Source organism: Salvelinus alpinus, chromosome 5 (assembly GCF_045679555.1).
Source record: "Salvelinus alpinus chromosome 5, SLU_Salpinus.1, whole genome shotgun sequence".
Lineage (NCBI taxonomy): Eukaryota > Metazoa > Chordata > Actinopteri > Salmoniformes > Salmonidae > Salvelinus > Salvelinus alpinus.
Window position 1 is genome coordinate 101097001 of NC_092090.1, and position 24568 is coordinate 101121568.

The window sequence follows — 24568 nt, forward strand, 5'->3', positions numbered from 1 at the left end:
GTAATGAGAGGTGGGAGGGACACCACATTAGTCCAGCATTATAGAGTAATGAGAGGTGGGAGGGACTCCACATTAGTCCAGCATTATAGAGTAATGAGAGGTGGGAGGGACACCACATTAGTCCAGCATTATAGAGTAATGAGAGGTGGGAGGGACACCACATTAGTCCAGCATTATAGAGTAACGAGAGGTGGGAGGGACTCCACATTAGTCCAGCATTATAGAGTAACGAGAGGTGGGAGGGACACCACATTAGTCCAGCATTATAGAGTAATGAGAGGTGGGAGGGACACCACATTAGTCCAGCATTATAGAGTAATGAGAGGTGGGAGGGACACCACATTAGTCCAGCATTATAGAGTAACGAGAGGTGGGAGGGACTCCACATTAGTCCAGCATTATAGAGTAACGAGAGGTGGGAGGGACACCACATTAGTCCAGCATTATAGAGTAATGAGAGGTGGGAGGGACACCACATTAGTCCAGCATTATAGAGTAATGAGAGGTGGGAGGGACACCACATTAGTCCAGCATTATAGAGTAATGAGAGGTGGGAGGGACACCACATTAGTCCAGCATTATAGAGTAATGAGAGGTGGGAGGGACACCACATTAGTCCAGCATTATAGAGTAATGAGAGGTGGGAGGGACTCCACATTAGTCCAGCATTATAGAGTAATGAGAGGTGGGAGGGACACTACATTAGTCCAGCATTATAGAGTAAGGAGAGTTGCAGGGACATTTCAAGTTGAATTGGCTTGCGGAGGCAGCAAGGCGGCAGCACACAGTGAACAGTGACGCTCCTGTACCCGTCTCTGTACACCAGTTTATTCCTGGATTTAAGCATGCCTATCCTGTGTGTACAATCAAGTGTGTTTAGCCTGTCTAGATTTATGTACCAAACATTAATGCGCTCCAACAGTATTGGGCCAGTGAAAAATGGTTGGTTTTGGCTCTGTACTTCAACACTTTATATTTGAGGATAAAGTGCAGCTTTAATTTGAGGGTATTTTCATCCATAGAAATTACACTACTTCCTGTACGTAGTCCCCCCCCTCATTTTAGGGGACTTAGAAGTAGGTATTAAAGAAGTCAAAAGATTAGTATTTGGTCCCATATTCCTAAAAAAATAACATGCTGTCCTGGTTTGCATGTCTTGGAGGTATGATATTTGTGCGTTTAACTTTCTCACTTATCGTTATTCACGATTCAATCAGGATTATCCGTAACCATGGCAGCATCCACATCAATATAGAAGTGTTCAGATTCTATTCTTTATAGTGAATTTGTCCAATACTTTTGGTGCCCTAAAATGGGGGGGAGACTACTATGTACAGGAAGTACTGTAATTTATAAACGATTCACCCGATATGGATGAAAATACCCTCAAATTAAAGCTGGCGGTTTGCACTTTAACCCCATAGTCATTGTGTCATTTTCAAATCCAAAGTGCTGGAGTACAGAGGCAAAACTACAACAAATGGGTCAATGTCCCAATACTGTTGGAGCTCACTGTAGGCATCCAATGACCGATAGCTTTGTTCAACTGTAGAAACAGGACAGCTTTGTTTTAATGACTATGTAGAGATATTGGGGGTTTATGCAGGCCTACATTGATGTGCTGTGTGTCTGTGTGTATTGATGTGTCTGTGTATCTGTGTTTATTGATGTTTCTGTGTATCTGTGTTTATTGATGTTTCTGTGTATCTGTGTGTGTTGATGTTTCTGTGTATCTGTGTTTATTGATGTTTCTGTGTATCTGTGTGTATTGATGTTTCTGTGTATCTTTGTTTATTGATGTTTCTGTGTATCTGTGTGTATTGATGTGTCTGTGTGTCTGTGTGTATTGATGAGCTGTGTGTCTGTGTGTATTGATGTGTCTGTGTGTATTGATGTGTCTGTGTGTATTGATGTGTCTGTGTGTATTGATGTGTCTGTGTGTCTGTGTGTATTGATGTGTCTGTGTGTATTGATGTGTCTGTGTGTATTGATGTGTCTGTGTGTATTGATGTGTCTGTGTGTATTGATGTGTCTGTGTGTATTGATGTGTCTGTGTGTCTGTATGTATTGATGTGTCTGTGTGTATTGATGTGTCTGTGTGTATTGATGTGTCTGTGTGTATTGATGTTTGTCTCTTTTTCCAGATGGAAGAATTGCTGTATACGAGGCGTTCTATCCATGGCCATGATATCAGGATTCTTCATGATGATCTACCTGGGACCTATCATGCTCATAGTAGTGGTATGTAGCTTCATAACATGTTCATAGTAGTGGTATGTGGCTTCATAACATGTTCATATGTTTCTATTTGGGCTATTTATTATTATGGGCTATTTGCTGAACAATAGACTATTCAACCTTTACTGAATTGTCTAATAGCCGAGCTAGGTGTGACCCCCCCCCCCCTCCCCAACCTGAGCTAGGTGTGAACCCCCCCTCCCCAACCTGAGCTAGGTGTGAACCTCCCCTCCCCAACCTGAGCTAGGTGTGACCCCCCCCTCCCCAACCTGAGCTAGGTGTGACCCCCCCCTCCCCAACCTGAGCTAGGTGTGAACCCCCCCTCCCCCCTCCCCCTCCCCAACCTGAGCTAGGTGTGAACCCCCCCTCCCCCTCCCCAACCTGAGTTAGGTGTGACCCCCCCCTCCCCAACCTGAGTTAGGTGTGACCCCCCCCTCCCCAACCTGAGCTAGGTGTGACCTCCCCAACCTGAGCTAGGTGTGACCCCCCCCTCCCCAACCTGAGCTAGGTGTGAACCCCCCCTCCCCAACCTGAGCTAGGTGTGAACCCCCCCCTCCCCAACCTGAGCTAGGTGTGACCCCAACCTGAGCTAGATGTGAACCCCCCCTCCCCAACCTGAGCTAGGTGTGACCCCCCCTCCCCAACCTGAGCTAGGTGTGGACCCCCCCCCCCCCCCAACCTGAGCTAGGTGTGAACCCCCCCCTCCCCAAACTGAGCTAGATGTGAACCCCCCTTCTCCAACCTGAGCTAGATGTGACCCCCCCTCCAACCTGAGCTAGATGTGAACCCCCCTTCTCCAACCTGAGCTAGATGTGACCCCCCCTTCTCCAACCTGAGCTAGATGTGAACCCCCCTTCTCCAACCTGAGCTAGATGTGAACCCCCCCTTCTCCAACCTGAGCTAGATGTGAACCCCCCCCTCCCCTCCTCCAACCTGAGCCAGATGTGAACCCCCCTCCTCCAACCTGAGCCAGATGTGAACCCCCCCTTCTCCAAACTGAGCTAGATGTGAACCCCCCTCCCCCAACCTGAGCTAGATGTGACCCCCCCTTCTCCAACCTGAGCTAGATGTGAACCCCCCCTCCCCTCCTCCAACCTGAGCTAGATGTGACCCCCCCTCCTCCAACCTGAGCCAGATGTGAACCCCCCCTTCTCCAAACTGAGCTAGATGTGAACCCCCCCTCCCCCAACCTGAGCCAGATGTGAACCCCCCCTTCTCCAACCTGAGCTAGATGTGAACCCCCCCTTCTCCAACCTGAGCTAGGTGTGAACCCCCCCTTCTCCAAACTGAGCTAGATGTGAACCCCCCCTTCTCCAACCTGAGCCAGATGTGAACCCCCCCTTCTCCAAACTGAGCTAGATGTGAACCCCCCCTCCCCCAACCTGAGCCAGATGTGAACCCCCCCTTCTCCAACCTGAGCCAGATGTGAACCCCCCCTTCTCCAACCTGAGCTAGGTGTGAACCCCCCCTTCTCCAACCTGAGCTAGGTGTGAACCCCCCTTCTCCAACCTGAGCTAGGTGTGAAACCCCCCTCCCCAACTTGAACTATATAGCTAAGGTGTTAAGCAAGTGTTGCACACCAACAGATGGAGATCCTACACCAGTCGAGCAATTCAGTTCAACAATAATCTTCATTTTAATTTGACTAAGAGGGCTTAATTGGAGTCTATTTCTTCGCAGCCTAGACCTATATAAATTAGCCTACCTCGGCCAGTTAAGTTATGAGGCTTAATAGCCTAATAGAAGTAGGATTTTGTTTTTATGAGGCCTACTTACAATTGCAACTGGTCAAAAATGTAGCCGCCTACATAAAACAATTTTAAAGAAAAAATATTCTGCATGTTCGATGTAAAACAATGTAACTAATAATTTTAAAGCGCACATTTGTAAATCTTTAACTCTAAAAGTAATTGGAAAGGTAGATAACAAATGATTTGTGACATTGTGGTTACAATAAAGAATGTAAACAATATGTAAACAACATGCTGTGTTTTTATTTACAGTAGTGATGGACAACTGGAGGCATTTTGAAAACCGGTTTTCAAACACTTGTTTTTCACAAGTGTACTGTAGTACTGTAGCAGGTATATTACTGTAGTACTGTAGCAGGTATATTACTGTAGTACTGTAGTACTGTAGCAGGTATATTACTGTAGTACTGTAGCAGGTATATTACTGTAGTACTGTAGCAGGTATATTACTGTAGTACTGTAGTACTATAGCAGGTGTAGTACTGTAGTACTGTAGCAGGTATAGTACTGTAGTACTATAGCAGGTGTAGTACTGTAGCAGGTATATTACTGTAGTACTGTAGTACTATAGCAGGTGTAGTACTGTAGTACTGTAGCAGGTATATTACTGTAGTACTGTAGTACTATAGCAGGTGTAGTACTGTAGCAGGTATATTACTGTAGTACTGTAGTACTATAGCAGGTGTAGTACTGTAGTACTGTAGCAGGTATAGTATATTACTGTAGTACTGTAGCAGGTGTAGTACTGTAGTACTGTAGCAGGTATATTACTGTAGTACTGTAGCAGGTATATTACTGTAGTACTATAGCAGGTGTAGTACTGTAGTACTGTAGCAGGTATATTACTGTAGTACTGTAGTACTATAGCAGGTGTAGTAGTGTAGTACTGTAGCAGGTATATTACTGTAGTACTGTAGTACTGTAGTACTGTAGCAGGTATATTACTGTAGTACTATAGCAGGTGTAGCCCATCATGCTAATGTTTCCTATTAACAGGACAATATACTTTTTATAGCCCGGCTACTGTTGTGAAAATCCCTCAACTTGCAATGTATTCGATGCTTAAGTTCTCTAAAGTGTTACATTTCTACCTCAAAACAGCAGGACAGTATTTATTCATCAACATCTTTATACTTTCGTTCATAAAATAATGAGAAAAGACATTCAAATGTTTATTTAAACTACATTTTAGTCTCACTTCCACCCGCCTCCACGACCGCAGGTAAAACATTGCTGAGATGACCAATGTAGTTGTTGGATCGTCAGTTTCTCCAGCCAAAACATCTCGATGGCCTAGATCAGTTCATCTTTTGCTTGTCGGCAGAGTTACGGATTAATGTTTTCAGTTGATGCCAAACAAGTTCGATCGGGTTTTAATCAGGAGACCTACATATAGAGTTGAGAGAATTGTTATTTTTTTAGATGTACCGTAGGTGGTGTACGTCTTTTATTTATTTAACCTTTATTTTACTACATAAAGGTCTACTTACTCTGCTGGCGTCTTGACCCAGTTTATGCCCTCATTTGCAATGCAAACATTTGCAATGCAAACCCGGGTGGCAGTGTGTTTTGGATCATTGTCTGCATTTCGGAGAAGAGAAAAATAGATTTAGCCAAATAGTCAACATTAGGTACAATAATAGAAATATATATATACATATACAATATATATGTAAATAGGCCTAAACGTTACAAAATACTGCTATAATCCTACCACGACGTGGTCCCAGAAACACCTCTCTGACCTGCTCTGAGAACGAGCATGGAGAAACGAAAATGTTCCATGATATTCCATGATATTCTTAAGATAAATGTCTTGACTGAATATAAGCAAGTGATGTCTGCTAAATAATCAAGTTAGGTTTCTCCAGAAATAAATAATTCAAAATAACAAACTGGCTTTATTTACACATTTGTAAGAATGTCTCACCCCTATGTTCAAGAATTGCCTTTTTCTCACTCACTCCAGATGAAATGAAAACGAAATCTCCAAAATTGTGTTACTTTCTAAACAAAGCGATTTATTATTATCAAATTAATTTTGAATTATATAAAAGCCACTTAGGATCTGTGAGAATATCTAATGTAAAATGCCCCGTAGATATTAATTTAGAGTCCTCCAATCCTTTAAATGTAATTATTGGCGGAGAGTCATTGAACAGAATAGAAATATATATATATATATGTAGATATACTGGAGGCCCACCATGGGCGGAATGAGTTTCATTAGTGTTGAGTAATGTGCTCTTAAAAGTGGTGTAGTTATTATTTATTTAAAGAGCATATTGAAGTTACGGTAGAAGCAAAAGCCTACAACTATTTTAGCACCGTTTCGCGCTGCTCTGAGACACGCATGGGGACTGGTCTTGATAAATCAATGAGATTTTTATTTTCTCTTAATCTCCATTTGGGTATTGGTTAGACTAGAATTAGAAAATTAGGATGTAGAAATGGTACGCTCTTAGTATAATCTTTATATAATTAGAAGACAAAATTCTTATTTACAAGGACAGCCTACTACTTCCTCCCCGTCGGGGAATTGAACCCCGGTCTCCCGCGTGCCCGCACGACACAGGGATTCTTTAGCGAAATAGCCCAGTACTGTACTGCCGACCGTCACGTTGTACAGCGCCAAATTTTCCCGTTCCATCCTAATGGAAACCCAGAGGGTTTTTGTTTTTCTTGGAATAGAAACACCATAATATTTCTTAAAATCAATCCCATGTACTATGTTATTACAAAAAAGGTTTTCAGTTTTCTGGAAATGTCAATATGGAAGACTAAATCAAATGCTTCTTTAAGATGCCACTCTGGTGGTCAAACTAGCACTAACTTGTATTAACAGAAAAAATGGCTGACAATTAAATAACGTGCCACACGAGTTACATGACCCCCAACACTGGTCCTAACTCCTCTCTCAACCCCCCCCCTCTCGTTCTCTCTCATTGGTAGGTGATGACCATCCAGATCAAGTGTTTTCAGGAGATCATAGATATCGGCTACAGAGTCTACCATTCCTACGAGTTGCCCTGGTTCAGGACACTCAGCTGGTAAGGTCCAACTATATCTTTCTTTCAATCGCGATGATCCTTTTTTTCACAGTCCCATCTCTCTCCCTCTATCTCCCCCTCCCCCCTCTCGTTTTTCTCTCTCTCTGTCTCTCTCTCTCTCTCGCTCTCTTTTCTCTTCTCTCTGTCCCTCTCTCTCTTCTCTCTGCCCCCCCCCCCCCCCCCCCTTCTCTCTCTCTCTCATCTCTCTGCATCTCTGGAAAATAGAGAGCCATCAACGGTTTCCGGTTTTGATTGTAGATGCGACTGTCCCGAGTCCAGGTTAGAGGACGTAGAATGACCAGCAGGAGTCAGGGATACCATCTACACTTTATCACCACACAGGAGACAGGGATACCATCTACACTTTATCACCAGACAGGAGACAGGGATACCATCTACACTTTATCACCAGACAGGAGACAGGGATACCATCTACACTTTATCACCAGACAGGAGACAGGGATACCATCTACACTTTATCACCACACAGGAGACAGGAGACAGGGATACCATCTACACTTTATCACCAGACGGGAGACAGGAGACAGGGATACCATCTACACTTTATCACCAGAAAGGAGACAGGGATACCATCTACACTTTATCACCAGACAGGAGACAGGGATACCATCTACACTTTATCACCACACAGGAGACAGGGATACCATCTACACTTTATCACCAGACAGGAGACAGGGATACCATCTACACTTTATCACCAGACAGGAGACAGGGATACCATCTACACTTTATCACCACACAGGAGACAGGAGACAGGGATACCATCTACACTTTACCACCAGACAGGAGACAGGGATACCATCTACACTTTATCACCAGACAGGAGACAGGAGACAGGGATACCATCTACACTTTACCACCAGACAGGAGACAGGGATACCATCTACACTTTATCACCAAACAGGAGACAGGAGACAGGGATACCATCTACACTTTATCACCACACAGGAGACAGGAGACAGGGATACCATCTACACTTTACCACCAGACAGGAGACAGGGATACCATCTACACTTTATCACCAAACAGGAGACAGGGATACCATCTACACTTTACCACCAGACAGGAGACAGGGATACCATCTACACTTTACCACCAGACAGGAGACAGGGATACCATCTACACTTTATCACCACACAGGAGACAGGAGACAGGGATACCATCTACACTTTACCACCAGACAGGAGACAGGGATACCATCTACACTTTATCACCAAACAGGAGACAGGGATACCATCTACACTTTATCACCAAACAGGAGACAGGGATACCATCTACACTTTATCACCACACAGGAGACAGGGATACCATCTACACTTTATCACCAGAAAGGAGACAGGGATACCATCTACACTTTATCACCAGACAGGAGACAGGGATACCATCTACACTTTATCACCACACAGGAGACAGGGATACCATCTACACTTTATCACCAGACAGGAGACAGGGATACCATCTACACTTTATCACCAGACAGGAGACAGGGATACCATCTACACTTTATCACCAGACAGGAGACAGGGATACCATCTACACTTTATCACCACACAGGAGACAGGGATACCATCTACACTTTATCACCAGACAGGAGACAGGGATACCATCTACACTTTATCACCAGACAGGAGACAGGGATACCATCTACACTTTATCACCAAACAGGAGACAGGAGACAGGGATACCATCTACACTTTATCACCACACAGGAGACAGGGATACCATCTACACTTTATCACCACACAGGAGACAGGGATACCATCTACACTTTATCACCACACAGGAGACAGGAGACAGGGATACCATCTACACTTTATCACCACACAGGAGACAGGGATACCATCTACACTTTATCACCAGACAGGAGACAGGGATACCATCTACACTTTATCACCAAACAGGAGACAGGAGACAGGGATACCATCTACACTTTATCACCACACAGGAGACAGGGATACCATCTACACTATCACCAGACAGGAGACAGGGATACCATCTACACTTTACCACCAGACAGGAGACAGGGATACCATCTACACTTTATCACCAGATAGGAGACAGGGATACCATCTACACTTTATCACCAGATAGGAGACAGGAGACAGGGATACCATCTACACTTTATCACCAAACAGGAGACAGGAGACAGGGATACCATCTACACTTTATCACCAAACAGGAGACAGGGATACCATCTACACTTTATCACCACACAGGAGACAGGGATACCATCTACACTTTATCACCAGAAAGGAGACAGGGATACCATCTACACTTTATCACCAGATAGGAGACAGGGATACCATCTACACTTTATCACCACACAGGAGACAGGGATACCATCTACACTTTATCACCACACAGGAGACAGGGATACCATCTACACTGTATCACCAAACAGGAGACAGGGATACCATCTACACTTTATCACCAGACAGGAGACAGGGATACCATCTACACTGTATCACCAAACAGGAGACAGGGATACCATCTACACTTTACCACCAGACAGGAGACAGGGATACCATCTACACTTTATCACCAGACAGGAGACCGGGATACCATCTACACTTTATCACCAAACAGGAGACAGGAGACAGGGATACCATCTACACTTTATCACCAAACAGGAGACAGGAGACAGGGATACCATCTACACTTTATCACCAAACAGGAGACAGGGATACCATCTACACTTTATCACCAAACAGGAGACAGGGATACCATCTACACTTTATCACCACACAGGAGACAGGAGACAGGGATACCATCTACACTTTATCACCAAACAGGAGACAGGGATACCATCTACACTTTACCACCACACAGGAGACAGGGATACCATCTACACTTTATCACCACACAGGAGACAGGAGACAGGGATACCATCTACACTTTACCACCACACAGGAGACAGGGATACCATCTACACTTTATCACCAAACAGGAGACAGGAGACAGGGATACCATCTACACTTTATCACCAAACAGGAGACAGGGATACCATCTACACTTTATCACCACACAGGAGACAGGGATACCATCTACACTTTATCACCACACAGGAGACAGGAGACAGGGATACCATCTACACTTTATCACCACACAGGAGACAGGAGACAGGGATACCATCTACACTTTATCACCAGAAAGGAGACAGGGATACCATCTACACTTTATCACCACACAGGAGACAGGAGACAGGGATACCATCTACACTTTATCACCAAACAGGAGACAGGGATACCATCTACACTTTATCACCACACAGGAGACAGGAGACAGGGATACCATCTACACTTTATCACCAAACAGGAGACAGGGATACCATCTACACTTTACCACCACACAGGAGACAGGGATACCATCTACACTTTATCACCACACAGGAGACAGGAGACAGGGATACCATCTACACTTTATCACCAAACAGGAGACAGGGATACCATCTACACTTTACCACCACACAGGAGACAGGGATACCATCTACACTTTATCACCACACAGGAGACAGGAGACAGGGATACCATCTACACTTTACCACCAAACAGGAGACAGGGATACCATCTACACTTTATCACCAGACAAGAGACAGGGATACCATCTACACTTTATCACCAAACAGGAGACAGCGATACCATCTACACTTTATCACCAAACAGGAGACAGGGATACCATCTACACTTTATCACCACACAGGAGACAGGAGACAGGGATACCATCTACACTTTATCACCAAACAGGAGACAGCGATACCATCTACACTTTATCACCAAACAGGAGACAGGGATACCATCTACACTTTATCACCAAACAGGAGACAGGAGACAGGGATACCATCTACACTTTACCACCACACAGGAGACAGGGATACCATCTACACTTTATCACCAGACAGGAGACAGGGATACCATCTACACTTTATCACCAGACAGGAGACAGGGATACCATCTACACTTTATCACCAAACAGGAGACAGGGATACCATCTACACTTTATCACCAAACAGGAGACAGGGATACCATCCACACTTTATCACCACACAGGAGACAGGGATACCATCTACACTTTATCACCACACAGGAGACAGGAGACAGGGATACCATCTACACTTTATCACCACAAAGGAGACAGGGATACCATCTACACTTTATCACCAAACAGGAGACAGGGATACCATCTACACTTTATCACCAGACAGGAGACAGGGATACCATCTACACTTTATCACCAGACAGGAGACAGGGATACCATCTACACTTTATCACCAAACAGGAGACAGGGATACCATCTACACTTTATCACCACACAGGAGACAGGGATACCATCTACACTTTATCACCAGACAGGAGACAGGGATACCATCTACACTTTATCACCACACAGGAGACAGGGATACCATCTACACTTTACCACCAGACAGGAGACAGGGATACCATCTACACTTTATCACCAGACAGGAGACAGGGATACCATCTACACTTTATCACCAAACAGGAGACAGGAGACAGGGATACCATCTACACTTTATCACCACACAGGAGACAGGAGACAGGGATACCATCTACACTTTATCACCAGAAAGGAGACAGGAGACAGGGATACCATCTACACTTTATCACCAGACAGGAGACCGGGATACCATCTACACTTTATCACCAAACAGGAGACAGGAGACAGGGATACCATCTACACTTTATCACCAAACAGGAGACAGGAGACAGGGATACCATCTACACTTTATCACCAGAAAGGAGACAGGAGACAGGGATACCATCTACACTTTATCACCAGAAAGGAGACAGGAGACAGGGATACCATCTACACTTTATCACCAGAAAGGAGACAGGGATGCCATCTACACTTTATCACCAAACAGGAGACAGGGATACCATCTACACTTTATCACCAGACAGGAGACAGGGATACCATCTACACTTTATCACCAGACAGGAGACAGGGATACCATCTACACTTTATCACCAAACAGGAGACAGGGATACCATCTACACTTTATCACCACACAGGAGACAGGGATACCATCTACACTTTATCACCAAACAGGAGACAGGGATACCATCTACACTTTATCACCAAACAGGAGACAGGGATACCATCTACACTTTATCACCACACAGGAGACAGGGATACCATCTACACTTTATCACCACACAGGAGACAGGGATACCATCTACACTTTATCACCAGACAGGAGACAGGGATACCATCTACACTTTACCACCACACAGGAGACAGGGATACCATCTACACTTTATCACCACACAGGAGACAGGGATACCATCTACACTTTATCACCACACAGGAGACAGGGATACCATCTACACTTTATCACCAGACAGGAGACAGGAGACAGGGATACCATCTACACTTTATCACCAGAAAGGAGACAGGGATACCATCTACACTTTATCACCAGACAGGAGACAGGAGACAGGGATACCATCTACACTTTATCACCAGACAGGAGACAGGGATACCATCTACACTTTATCACCAGACAGGAGACAGGGATACCATCTACACTTTATCACCACACAGGAGACAGGGATACCATCTACACTTTATCACCACACAGGAGACAGGGATACCATCTACACTTTATCACCAGACAGGAGACAGGAGACAGGGATACCATCTACACTTTATCACCAGAAAGGAGACAGGGATACCATCTACACTTTATCACCAGACAGGAGACAGGAGACAGGGATACCATCTACACTTTATCACCAGACAGGAGACAGGGATACCATCTACACTTTATCACCAGACAGGAGACAGGGATACCATCTACACTTTATCACCAGACAGGAGACAGGGATACCATCTACACTTTATCACCACACAGGAGACAGGGATACCATCTACACTTTATCACCAGACAGGAGACAGGGATACCATCTACACTTTATCACCACACAGGAGACAGGGATACCATCTACACTTTATCACCACACAGGAGACAGGGATACCATCTACACTTTATCACCAAACAGGAGACAGGAGACAGGGATACCATCTACACTTTATCACCAAACAGGAGACAGGGATACCATCTACACTTTATCACCAGAAAGGAGACAGGAGACAGGGATACCATCTACACTTTATCACCAGAAAGGAGACAGGAGACAGGGATACCATCTACACTTTATCACCAGAAAGGAGACAGGGATGCCATCTACACTTTATCACCAAACAGGAGACAGGGATACCATCTACACTTTATCACCAGACAGGAGACAGGGATACCATCTACACTTTATCACCAGACAGGAGACAGGGATACCATCTACACTTTATCACCAAACAGGAGACAGGGATACCATCTACACTTTATCACCACACAGGAGACAGGGATACCATCTACACTTTATCACCACACAGGAGACAGGGATACCATCTACACTTTACCACCAGACAGGAGACAGGGATACCATCTACACTTTACCACCACACAGGAGACAGGGATACCATCTACACTTTATCACCACACAGGAGACAGGGATACCATCTACACTTTATCACCACACAGGAGACAGGGATACCATCTACACTTTATCACCAGACAGGAGACAGGAGACAGGGATACCATCTACACTTTATCACCAGAAAGGAGACAGGGATACCATCTACACTTTATCACCAGACAGGAGACAGGAGACAGGGATACCATCTACACTTTATCACCAGACAGGAGACAGGGATACCATCTACACTTTATCACCAGACAGGAGACAGGGATACCATCTACACTTTATCACCAGACAGGAGACAGGGATACCATCTACACTTTATCACCACACAGGAGACAGGGATACCATCTACACTTTATCACCAGACAGGAGACAGGGATACCATCTACACTTTATCACCACACAGGAGACAGGGATACCATCTACACTTTATCACCAAACAGGAGACAGGGATACCATCTACACTTTATCACCACACAGGAGACAGGGATACCATCTACACTTTATCACCAGACAGGAGACAGGGATACCATCTACACTTTACCACCACACAGGAGACAGGGATACCATCTACACTTTATCACCAAACAGGAGACAGGGATACCATCTACACTTTATCACCACACAGGAGACAGGGATACCATCTACACTTTACCACCACACAGGAGACAGGAGACAGGGATACCATCTACACTTTATCACCAAACAGGAGACAGGAGACAGGGATACCATCTACACTTTACCACCACACAGGAGACAGGGATACCATCTACACTTTATCACCAGACAGGAGACAGGGATACCATCTACACTTTATCACCAGACAGGAGACAGGGATACCATCTACACTTTATCACCAAACAGGAGACAGGGATACCATCTACACTTTATCACCACACAGGAGACAGGAGACAGGGATACCATCTACACTTTATCACCACACAGGAGACAGGGATACCATCCACACTTTATCACCACACAGGAGACAGGGATACCATCTACACTTTATCACCACACAGGAGACAGGAGACAGGGATACCATCTACACTTTATCACCACAAAGGAGACAGGGATACCATCTACACTTTATCACCAAACAGGAGACAGGGATACCATCTACACTTTATCACCAGACAGGAGACAGGGATACCATCTACACTTTATCACCAAACAGGAGACAGGGATACCATCTACACTTTATCACCACACAGGAGACAGGAGACAGGGATACCATCTACACTTTATCACCAGACAGGAGACAGGGATACCATCTACACTTTATCACCACACAGGAGACAGGGATACCATCTACACTTTATCACCACACAGGAGACAGGGATACCATCTACACTTTATCACCAGACAGGAGACAGGGATACCATCTACACTTTATCACCACACAGGAGACAGGAGACAGGGATACCATCTACACTTTATCACCAGACAGGAGACAGGAGACAGGGATACCATCTACACTTTATCACCAGAAAGGAGACAGGAGACAGGGATACCATCTACACTTTATCACCAGACAGGAGACAGGGATACCATCTACACTTTATCACCAGACAGGAGACAGGAGACAGGGATACCATCTACACTTTATCACCAGAAAGGAGACAGGAGACAGGGATACCATCTACACTTTATCACCACACAGGAGACAGGGATACCATCTACACTTTATCACCACACAGGAGACAGGAGACAGGGATACCATCTACACTTTATCACCAGAAAGGAGACAGGAGACAGGGATACCATCTACAGTTTATCACCAGAAAGGAGACAGGGATGCCATCTACACTTTATCACCAAACAGGAGACAGGGATACCATCTACACTTTATCACCAGACAGGAGACAGGGATACCATCTACACTTTATCACCAGACAGGAGACAGGGATACCATCTACACTTTATCACCAAACAGGAGACAGGGATACCATCTACACTTTATCACCACACAGGAGACAGGGATACCATCTACACTTTATCACCACACAGGAGACAGGGATACCATCTACACTTTATCACCAGACAGGAGACAGGGATACCATCTACACTTTACCACCACACAGGAGACAGGGATACCATCTACACTTTATCACCAAACAGGAGACAGGGATACCATCTACACTTTATCACCACACAGGAGACAGGGATACCATCTACACTTTACCACCACACAGGAGACAGGAGACAGGGATACCATCTACACTTTATCACCAAACAGGAGACAGGAGACAGGGATACCATCTACACTTTACCACCACACAGGAGACAGGGATACCATCTACACTTTATCACCAGACAGGAGACAGGGATACCATCTACACTTTATCACCAGACAGGAGACAGGGATACCATCTACACTTTATCACCAAACAGGAGACAGGGATACCATCTACACTTTATCACCACACAGGAGACAGGAGACAGGGATACCATCTACACTTTATCACCACACAGGAGACAGGGATACCATCCACACTTTATCACCACACAGGAGACAGGGATACCATCTACACTTTACCACCACACAGGAGACAGGAGACAGGGATACCATCTACACTTTATCACCAAACAGGAGACAGGAGACAGGGATACCATCTACACTTTACCACCACACAGGAGACAGGGATACCATCTACACTTTATCACCAGACAGGAGACAGGGATACCATCTACACTTTATCACCAGACAGGAGACAGGGATACCATCTACACTTTATCACCAAACAGGAGACAGGGATACCATCTACACTTTATCACCACACAGGAGACAGGAGACAGGGATACCATCTACACTTTATCACCACACAGGAGACAGGGATACCATCCACACTTTATCACCACACAGGAGACAGGGATACCATCTACACTTTATCACCACACAGGAGACAGGAGACAGGGATACCATCTACACTTTATCACCACAAAGGAGACAGGGATACCATCTACACTTTATCACCAAACAGGAGACAGGGATACCATCTACACTTTATCACCAGACAGGAGACAGGGATACCATCTACACTTTATCACCAAACAGGAGACAGGGATACCATCTACACTTTATCACCACACAGGAGACAGGAGACAGGGATACCATCTACACTTTATCACCAGACAGGAGACAGGGATACCATCTACACTTTATCACCACACAGGAGACAGGGATACCATCTACACTTTATCACCACACAGGAGACAGGGATACCATCTACACTTTATCACCAGACAGGAGACAGGGATACCATCTACACTTTATCACCACACAGGAGACAGGAGACAGGGATACCATCTACACTTTATCACCAGACAGGAGACAGGAGACAGGGATACCATCTACACTTTATCACCAGAAAGGAGACAGGAGACAGGGATACCATCTACACTTTATCACCAGACAGGAGACAGGGATACCATCTACACTTTATCACCAGACAGGAGACAGGAGACAGGGATACCATCTACACTTTATCACCAGAAAGGAGACAGGAGACAGGGATACCATCTACACTTTATCACCACACAGGAGACAGGGATACCATCTACACTTTATCACCACACAGGAGACAGGAGACAGGGATACCATCTACACTTTATCACCAGAAAGGAGACAGGAGACAGGGATACCATCTACAGTTTATCACCAGAAAGGAGACAGGGATGCCATCTACACTTTATCACCAAACAGGAGACAGGGATACCATCTACACTTTATCACCAGACAGGAGACAGGGATACCATCTACACTTTATCACCAGACAGGAGACAGGGATACCATCTACACTTTATCACCAAACAGGAGACAGGGATACCATCTACACTTTATCACCACACAGGAGACAGGGATACCATCTACACTTTATCACCACACAGGAGACAGGGATACCATCTACACTTTATCACCAGACAGGAGACAGGGATACCATCTACACTTTACCACCACACAGGAGACAGGGATACCATCTACACTTTATCACCAGACAGGAGACAGGGATACCATCTACACTTTATCACCACACAGGAGACAGGGATACCATCTACACTTTATCACCAGACAGGAGACAGGGATACCATCTACACTTTATCACCAAACAGGAGACAGGGATACCATCTACACTTTATCACCACACAGGAGACAGGAGACAGGGATACCATCTACACTTTATCACCAAACAGGAGACAGGAGACAGGGATACCATCTACACTTTATCACCACACAGGAGACAGGGATACCATCTACACTTTATCACCACACAGGAGACAGGAGACAGGGATACCATCTACACTTTACCACCACACAGGAGACAGGGATACCATCTACACTTTATCACCAGACAAGAGACAGGGATACCATCTACACTTTATCACCAAACAGGAGACAGGGATACCATCTACACTTTATCACCAAACAGGAGACAGGGATACCATCTACACTTTATCACCACACAGGAGACAGGAGACAGGGATACCATCTACACTTTATCACCAAACAGGAGACAGGAGACAGGGATACCATCTACACTTTACCACCACACAGGAGACAGGGATACCATCTACACTTTATCACCAGACAGGAGACAGGGATACCATCTACACTTTATCACCAGACAGGAGACAGGGATACCATCTACACTTTATCACCAAACAGGAGACAGGGATACCATCTACACTTTATCACCACACAGGAGACAGGAGACAGGGATACCATCTACACTTTATCACCACACAGGAGACAGGAGACAGGGATACCATCTACACTTTATCACCACACAGGAGACAGGAGACAGGGATACCATCCACACTTTATCACCACACAGGAGACAGGGATACCATCTACACTTTATCACCACACAGGAGACAGGAGACAGGGATACCATCTACACTTTATCACCACAAAGGAGACAGGGATACCATCTACACTTTATCACCAAACAGGAGACAGGGATACCATCTACACTTTATCACCAGACAGGAGACAGGGATACCATCTACACTTTATCACCAGACAGGAGACAGGGATACCATCTACACTTTATCACCAAACAGGAGACAGGGATACCATCTACACTTTATCACCACACAGGAGACAGGAGACAGGGATACCATCTACACTTTATCACCAGACAGGAGACAGGGATACCATCTACACTTTACCACCACACAGGAGACAGGGATACCATCTACACTTTATCACCACACAGGAGACAGGGATACCATCTACACTTTATCACCACACAGGAGACAGGGATACCATCTACACTTTATCACCAGACAGGAGACAGGGATACCATCTACACTTTATCACCACACAGGAGACAGGAGACAGGGATACCATCTACACTTTATCACCACACAGGAGACAGGAGACAGGGATACCATCTACACTTTATCACCACACAGGAGACAGGGATACCATCTACACTTTATCACCAGACAGGAGACAGGGATACCATCTACACTTTATCACCAGAAAGGAGACAGGGATACCATCTACACTTTATCACCAGACAGGAGACAGGGATACCATCTACACTTTATCACCACACAGGAGACAGGGATACCATCTACACTTTATCACCAGAAAGGAGACAGGAGACAGGGATACCATCTACACTTTATCACCAGAAAGGAGACAGGGATACCATCTACACTATCACCAGAAAGGAGACAGGAGACAGGGATACCATCTACACTTTATCACCAGAAAGGAGACAGGGATGCCATCTACACTTTATCACCAAACAGGAGACAGGGATACCATCTACACTTTATCACCACACAGGAGACAGGAGACAGGGATACCATCTACACTTTATCACCAGAAAGGAGACAGGAGACAGGGATACCATCTACACTTTATCACCAGAAAGGAGACAGGGATGCCATCTACACTTTATCACCAAACAGGAGACAGGGATACCATCTACACTTTATCACCAGACAGGAGACAGGGATACCATCTACACTTTATCACCAGACAGGAGACAGGGATACCATCTACACTTTATCACCACACAGGAGACAGGGATACCATCTACACTTTATCACCAGACAGGAGACAGGGATACCATCTACACTTTATCACCAAACAGGAGACAGGGATACCATCTACACTTTATCACCACACAGGAGACAGGGATACCATCTACACTTTATCACCAGACAGGAGACAGGGATACCATCTACACTTTACCACCACACAGGAGACAGGGATACCATCTACACTTTATCACCAGACAGGAGACAGGGATACCATCTACACTTTATCACCACACAGGAGACAGGGATACCATCTACACTTTATCACCAGACAGGAGACAGGAGACAGGGATACCATCTACACTTTATCACCAGAAAGGAGACAGGAGACAGGGATACCATCTACACTTTATCACCAGACAGGAGACAGGAGACAGGGATACCATCTACACTTTATCACCAGACAGGAGACAGGGATACCATCTACACTTTATCACCAGACAGGAGACAGGGATACCATCTACACTTTATCACCAGACAGGAGACAGGGATACCATCTACACTTTATCACCACACAGGAGACAGGGATACCATCTACACTTTATCACCAGACAGGAGACAGGGATACCATCTACACTTTATCACCAGACAGGAGACAGGGATACCATCTACACTTTATCACCAGACAGGAGACAGGGATACCATCTACACTTTATCACCACACAGGAGACAGGGATACCATCTACACTTTATCACCACACAGGAGACAGGAGACAGGGATACCATCTACACTTTATCACCAAACAGGAGACAGGGATACCATCTACACTTTATCACCAGACAGGAGACAGGGATACCATCTACACTTTACCACCACACAGGAGACAGGAGACAGGGATACCATCTACACTTTATCACCAGACAGGAGACAGGGATACCATCTACACTTTATCACCAGACAGGAGACAGGGATACCATCTACACTTTATCACCAAACAGGAGACAGGAGACAGGGATACCATCTACACTTTATCACCAAACAGGAGACAGGGATACCATCTACACTTTATCACCAGACAGGAGACAGGGATACCATCTACACTTTATCACCACACAGGAGACAGGGATACCATCTACACTTTATCACCACACAGGAGACAGGAGACAGGGATACCATCTACACTTTATCACCAGACAGGAGACAGGGATACCATCTACACTTTATCACCAAACAGGAGACAGGGATACCATCTACACTTTATCACCACACAGGAGACAGGGATACCATCTACACTTTATCAACACACAGGAGACAGGAGACAGGGATACCATCTACACTTTATCACCAGATAGGAGACAGGGATACCATCTACACTTTATCACCACACAGGAGACAGGGATACCATCTACACTTTATCACCAAACAGGAGACAGGGATACCATCTACACTTTATCACCACACAGGAGACAGGGATACCATCTACACTTTATCACCAAACAGGAGACAGGGATACCATCTACACTTTATCACCACACAGGAGACAGGGATACCATCTACACTTTATCACCAAACAGGAGACAGGAGACAGGGATACCAGCTACACTTTATCACCAAACAGGAGACAGGGATACCATCTACACTTTATCACCACACAGGAGACAGGGATACCATCTACACTTTATCACCAGACAGGAGACAGAAATAGAGGAGGAAATAGGTAGTCCATGCACTAATACGGGGTTAGGAAGTCCAGGGTGGATCCTAACAGGAAGTGTTGTCGTGGTGCAGTGTCCTAACAGGAAGGGCCTAGTGGTGAGTTGTGGTGAGGTCCAGTGTCCTAACAGGAAGGGCCTAGTGGTGAGTTGTGTTGAGGTCCAGTGTCCTAACAGGAAGGGCCTAGTGTTGAGTTGTGGTGAGGTCCAGTGTCCTAACAGGAAGGGCCTAGTGGTGAGTTGTGGTGAGGTACAGTGTCCTAACAGGAAGGGCCTAGTGGTGAGTTGTGGTGAGGTCCAGTGTCCTAACAGGAAGGGCCTAGTGGTGAGTTGTGGTGAGGTACAGTGTCCTAACAGGAAGGGCCTAGTGGTGAGTTGTGTTGTCGTGGTGCAGTGTCCTAACAGGAAGGGCCTAGTGGTGAGTTGTGTTGAGGTCCAGTGTCCTAACAGGAAGGGCCTAGTGGTGAGTTGTGTTGAGGTCCAGTGTCCTAACAGGAAGGGCCTAGTGGTGAGTTGTGTTGAGGTCCAGTGTCCTAACAGGAAGGGCCTAGTGGTGAGTTGTGTTGAGGTCCAGTGTCCTAACAGGAAGGGCCTAGTGGTGAGCTGTGTTGAGGTCCAGTGTCCTAACAGGAAGGGCCTAGTGGTGAGTTGTGGTGAGGTCCAGTGTCCTAACAGGAAGGGGCTAGTGGTGAGTTGTGTTGAGGTCCAGTGTCCTAACAGGAAGGGCCTAGTGGTGAGCTGTGTTGAGGTCCAGTGTCCTAACAGGAAGGGCCTAGTGGTGAGTTGTGGTGAGGTCCAGTGTCCTAACAGGAAGGGGCTAGTGGTGAGTTGTGTTGAGGTCCAGTGTCCTAACAGGAAGGGCCTAGTGAGATCTTCACCAGGTACAATCCTTTCTGACCAGGTCACATGACTCTAGCCGGGGGAGAGTGTTCTGGAAGGGCCCTTGGCAACCCCCTAGCAACGGAGTACCCAGGGCCAGAGGTGTGAATCTGGGGGGATGGTAGCCTCTGCTGGGCTGGAGAATTCTCTCTCTCTCTCTAGAAGTTTCTGCCTTTGTATCCCAGGGGACAGAGAGGGTTGGGTTTAACAGTCTCTCTGTCAAAAATGTCGACTAGTTTTATTTTTCAGGTAATAGTCTGAATATAGAGTCCCCCCCTCACCTTGTTTTTTTGGGGGGGGTTCTGTAGAGCAGAGCAACTTTTTCCCCATAAACGCACACAAACAAACTCATACACACCCAGGCGAGAGTTGAGCCAAACATGAGCAAATGCCACTGCCATGCTGGAAGTTTATTATTTATTTTTATTGTACCTTTTATTTATTTAACTTGGCAAGTCTGTTTATAAAGTACACAGCATGCCCTCTGAACAGCCCAACCCTTCACCAAGTGAACTCTAACCTCTGAACCAAAAAAAACACACACACACACACAAACAAAATGAATGAATAGAAAATCCTTGTTTTCCTTCAAGTACTTTTAGCCTGATGATGATTTGTGTGATTGATACTGACTTGTTTTGTGTTTTTTAGGTACTTCCTGGTTTGTGTGAACTACTTCTTCTATGGTGAGACATTGGCGGAGTACTTTGGTGCGTTGGTGCAGAGAGAAGAACCGCTCCAGTTCCTGGTCCGATACCATAGATTCATCTCCTTCGCTGTCTACCTGGCAGGTGAGGCTCAGTGTAACGTCGGCAGTACCATGAAGACAAGTGTAAGATAGACATATCAAATACAATTTTATTTGTCACATTCCCCCGAATACAACCGGTATTACAGTGAAATGCTTACTTACAAGCCCTTAACGAACAATTCCGTTTTAAGAAAAAATACCTACAAAAGTAAGAAATAACACTTAAGAAAAATATATAATGTTTATATATAAGCCTGTGCAGTTCTTATCTCCATGGTGATATGAATCGGTGGTTTGTTCCACCCGGCCGCTGTTATTAAACGTTAAACGGTCTGTCGGTAAATCCATCCTACGTCACTTTGTTCATAGAAACAGCAGTACTAATACACTGGTCTATTACGACATGTATACAGGCACATTTTAACAGCCTGATTTGAAAGATGGGGCCATGAGAGAAAGAAAATCGTGCTTGGTTCATACAACCGGGGTGACGTGAGTAACCGGTTTCTGTTTTCTTCCTACAAATGTGGCCCTATCTTTTGAACGGTTTAATCTACAAAGTGAAAAACCCAGCAGCGTTGCAGTTCTTGACACAAACCGGTGCGCCTAGCACCTACTACCACACCCCTGTTCAAAGACATTTAAATATTCTGTTCTTGCCCGTTCACCCTCTGAATGACACACATACACAATCCATGTCTCAATTGTCTCAAGGCTTAAAAATCCTTCTTTAACATGTCTCCTCCCCTTCATCTACACTAATTTTAAGTTGATTTAGGTGACATCAATAAGGGATCATGACTTCACCTGGTCAGTCTGTCATGGAAAGTATTCTGTTTCTCTCTACTATGTCCACAAGAACCCAGTGGACAAGACCAGGAAATAAATCACTGTTTCTCTCTACTATGTCCACAAGAACCCAGTGGACAAGACCAGGAAATAAATCCGATATTGATGCTGATCTTTTATTTTCTCAACAACATCTGGTGAACTTCCCAACACCTTTCTGATGCATTTCAGTCACTTCAAACCATACTGTCTTCAGATTGAAATACCGTCAAAAGCACTGCCCAGCCCGTCATCGTCCCAATTTCTAAAAAAATGTTATCATTGGCTGTTGATTACACTACATTTGTTTTGTATCAAAATGTGGTCACAGACCAAAAAATGCTTGCAAACCTCTGGGCTAGCTACTTACCCTGAAAACAAACATTAGTCGCAGAACATCGGGAGGTTGTGTCACGGTCCCCTGGACGTCCTAAGGACGTCCCCTGTTTGCTGGTAGTTTTATTGTAAAGACAAGGCCGACATGAAACATTGACTACTAGACTGACTAAGTCCCTACACACTGCAGTTGGTGATTAACTAACAGGGCTATAAAGTATGTTTCTCAGATGCCTATGGACTGGGGCCAAAGAGCACTTACATTATAACCATTCAGAAACAGACCACTATCGTCAGTTTCCCCCTTCCTCACCTTATTGGTTTGTTAGCTAGTTAGGTGAATACATGACAACATTTCCTTTCTCCCTCCAGCTTCCTGCTAGCCTTGAAGATCAGATTCCCATCTGGTTTTTGCTGTTTGCACATTCCCTGAAAAATCTGCCAATAGATCTGATTTGGGCTGCCAATGTAAACACAGCCTTTGTGAATAGGCCCTGCAGGCCCTGCAGT

The 24568-nt window shown here is 45.2% G+C and overlaps 1 protein-coding gene across 2 annotated transcripts in view; it reads left to right on the forward strand.

The window, feature by feature from the left end:
- Positions 1-24568, forward strand: part of LOC139577349 (phosphatidate cytidylyltransferase 1-like) — a 101199-nt gene that overhangs the window by 27496 nt on the left and 49135 nt on the right. For both annotated transcript variants that reach the window (XM_071404401.1, XM_071404402.1), the window contains exons 3-5: positions 2145-2241; positions 6942-7039; positions 22795-22934. In XM_071404401.1, the coding sequence (XP_071260502.1) occupies positions 2145-2241; positions 6942-7039; positions 22795-22934 (335 nt within the window). The remainder of the gene's footprint in view (positions 1-2144; positions 2242-6941; positions 7040-22794; positions 22935-24568) is intronic.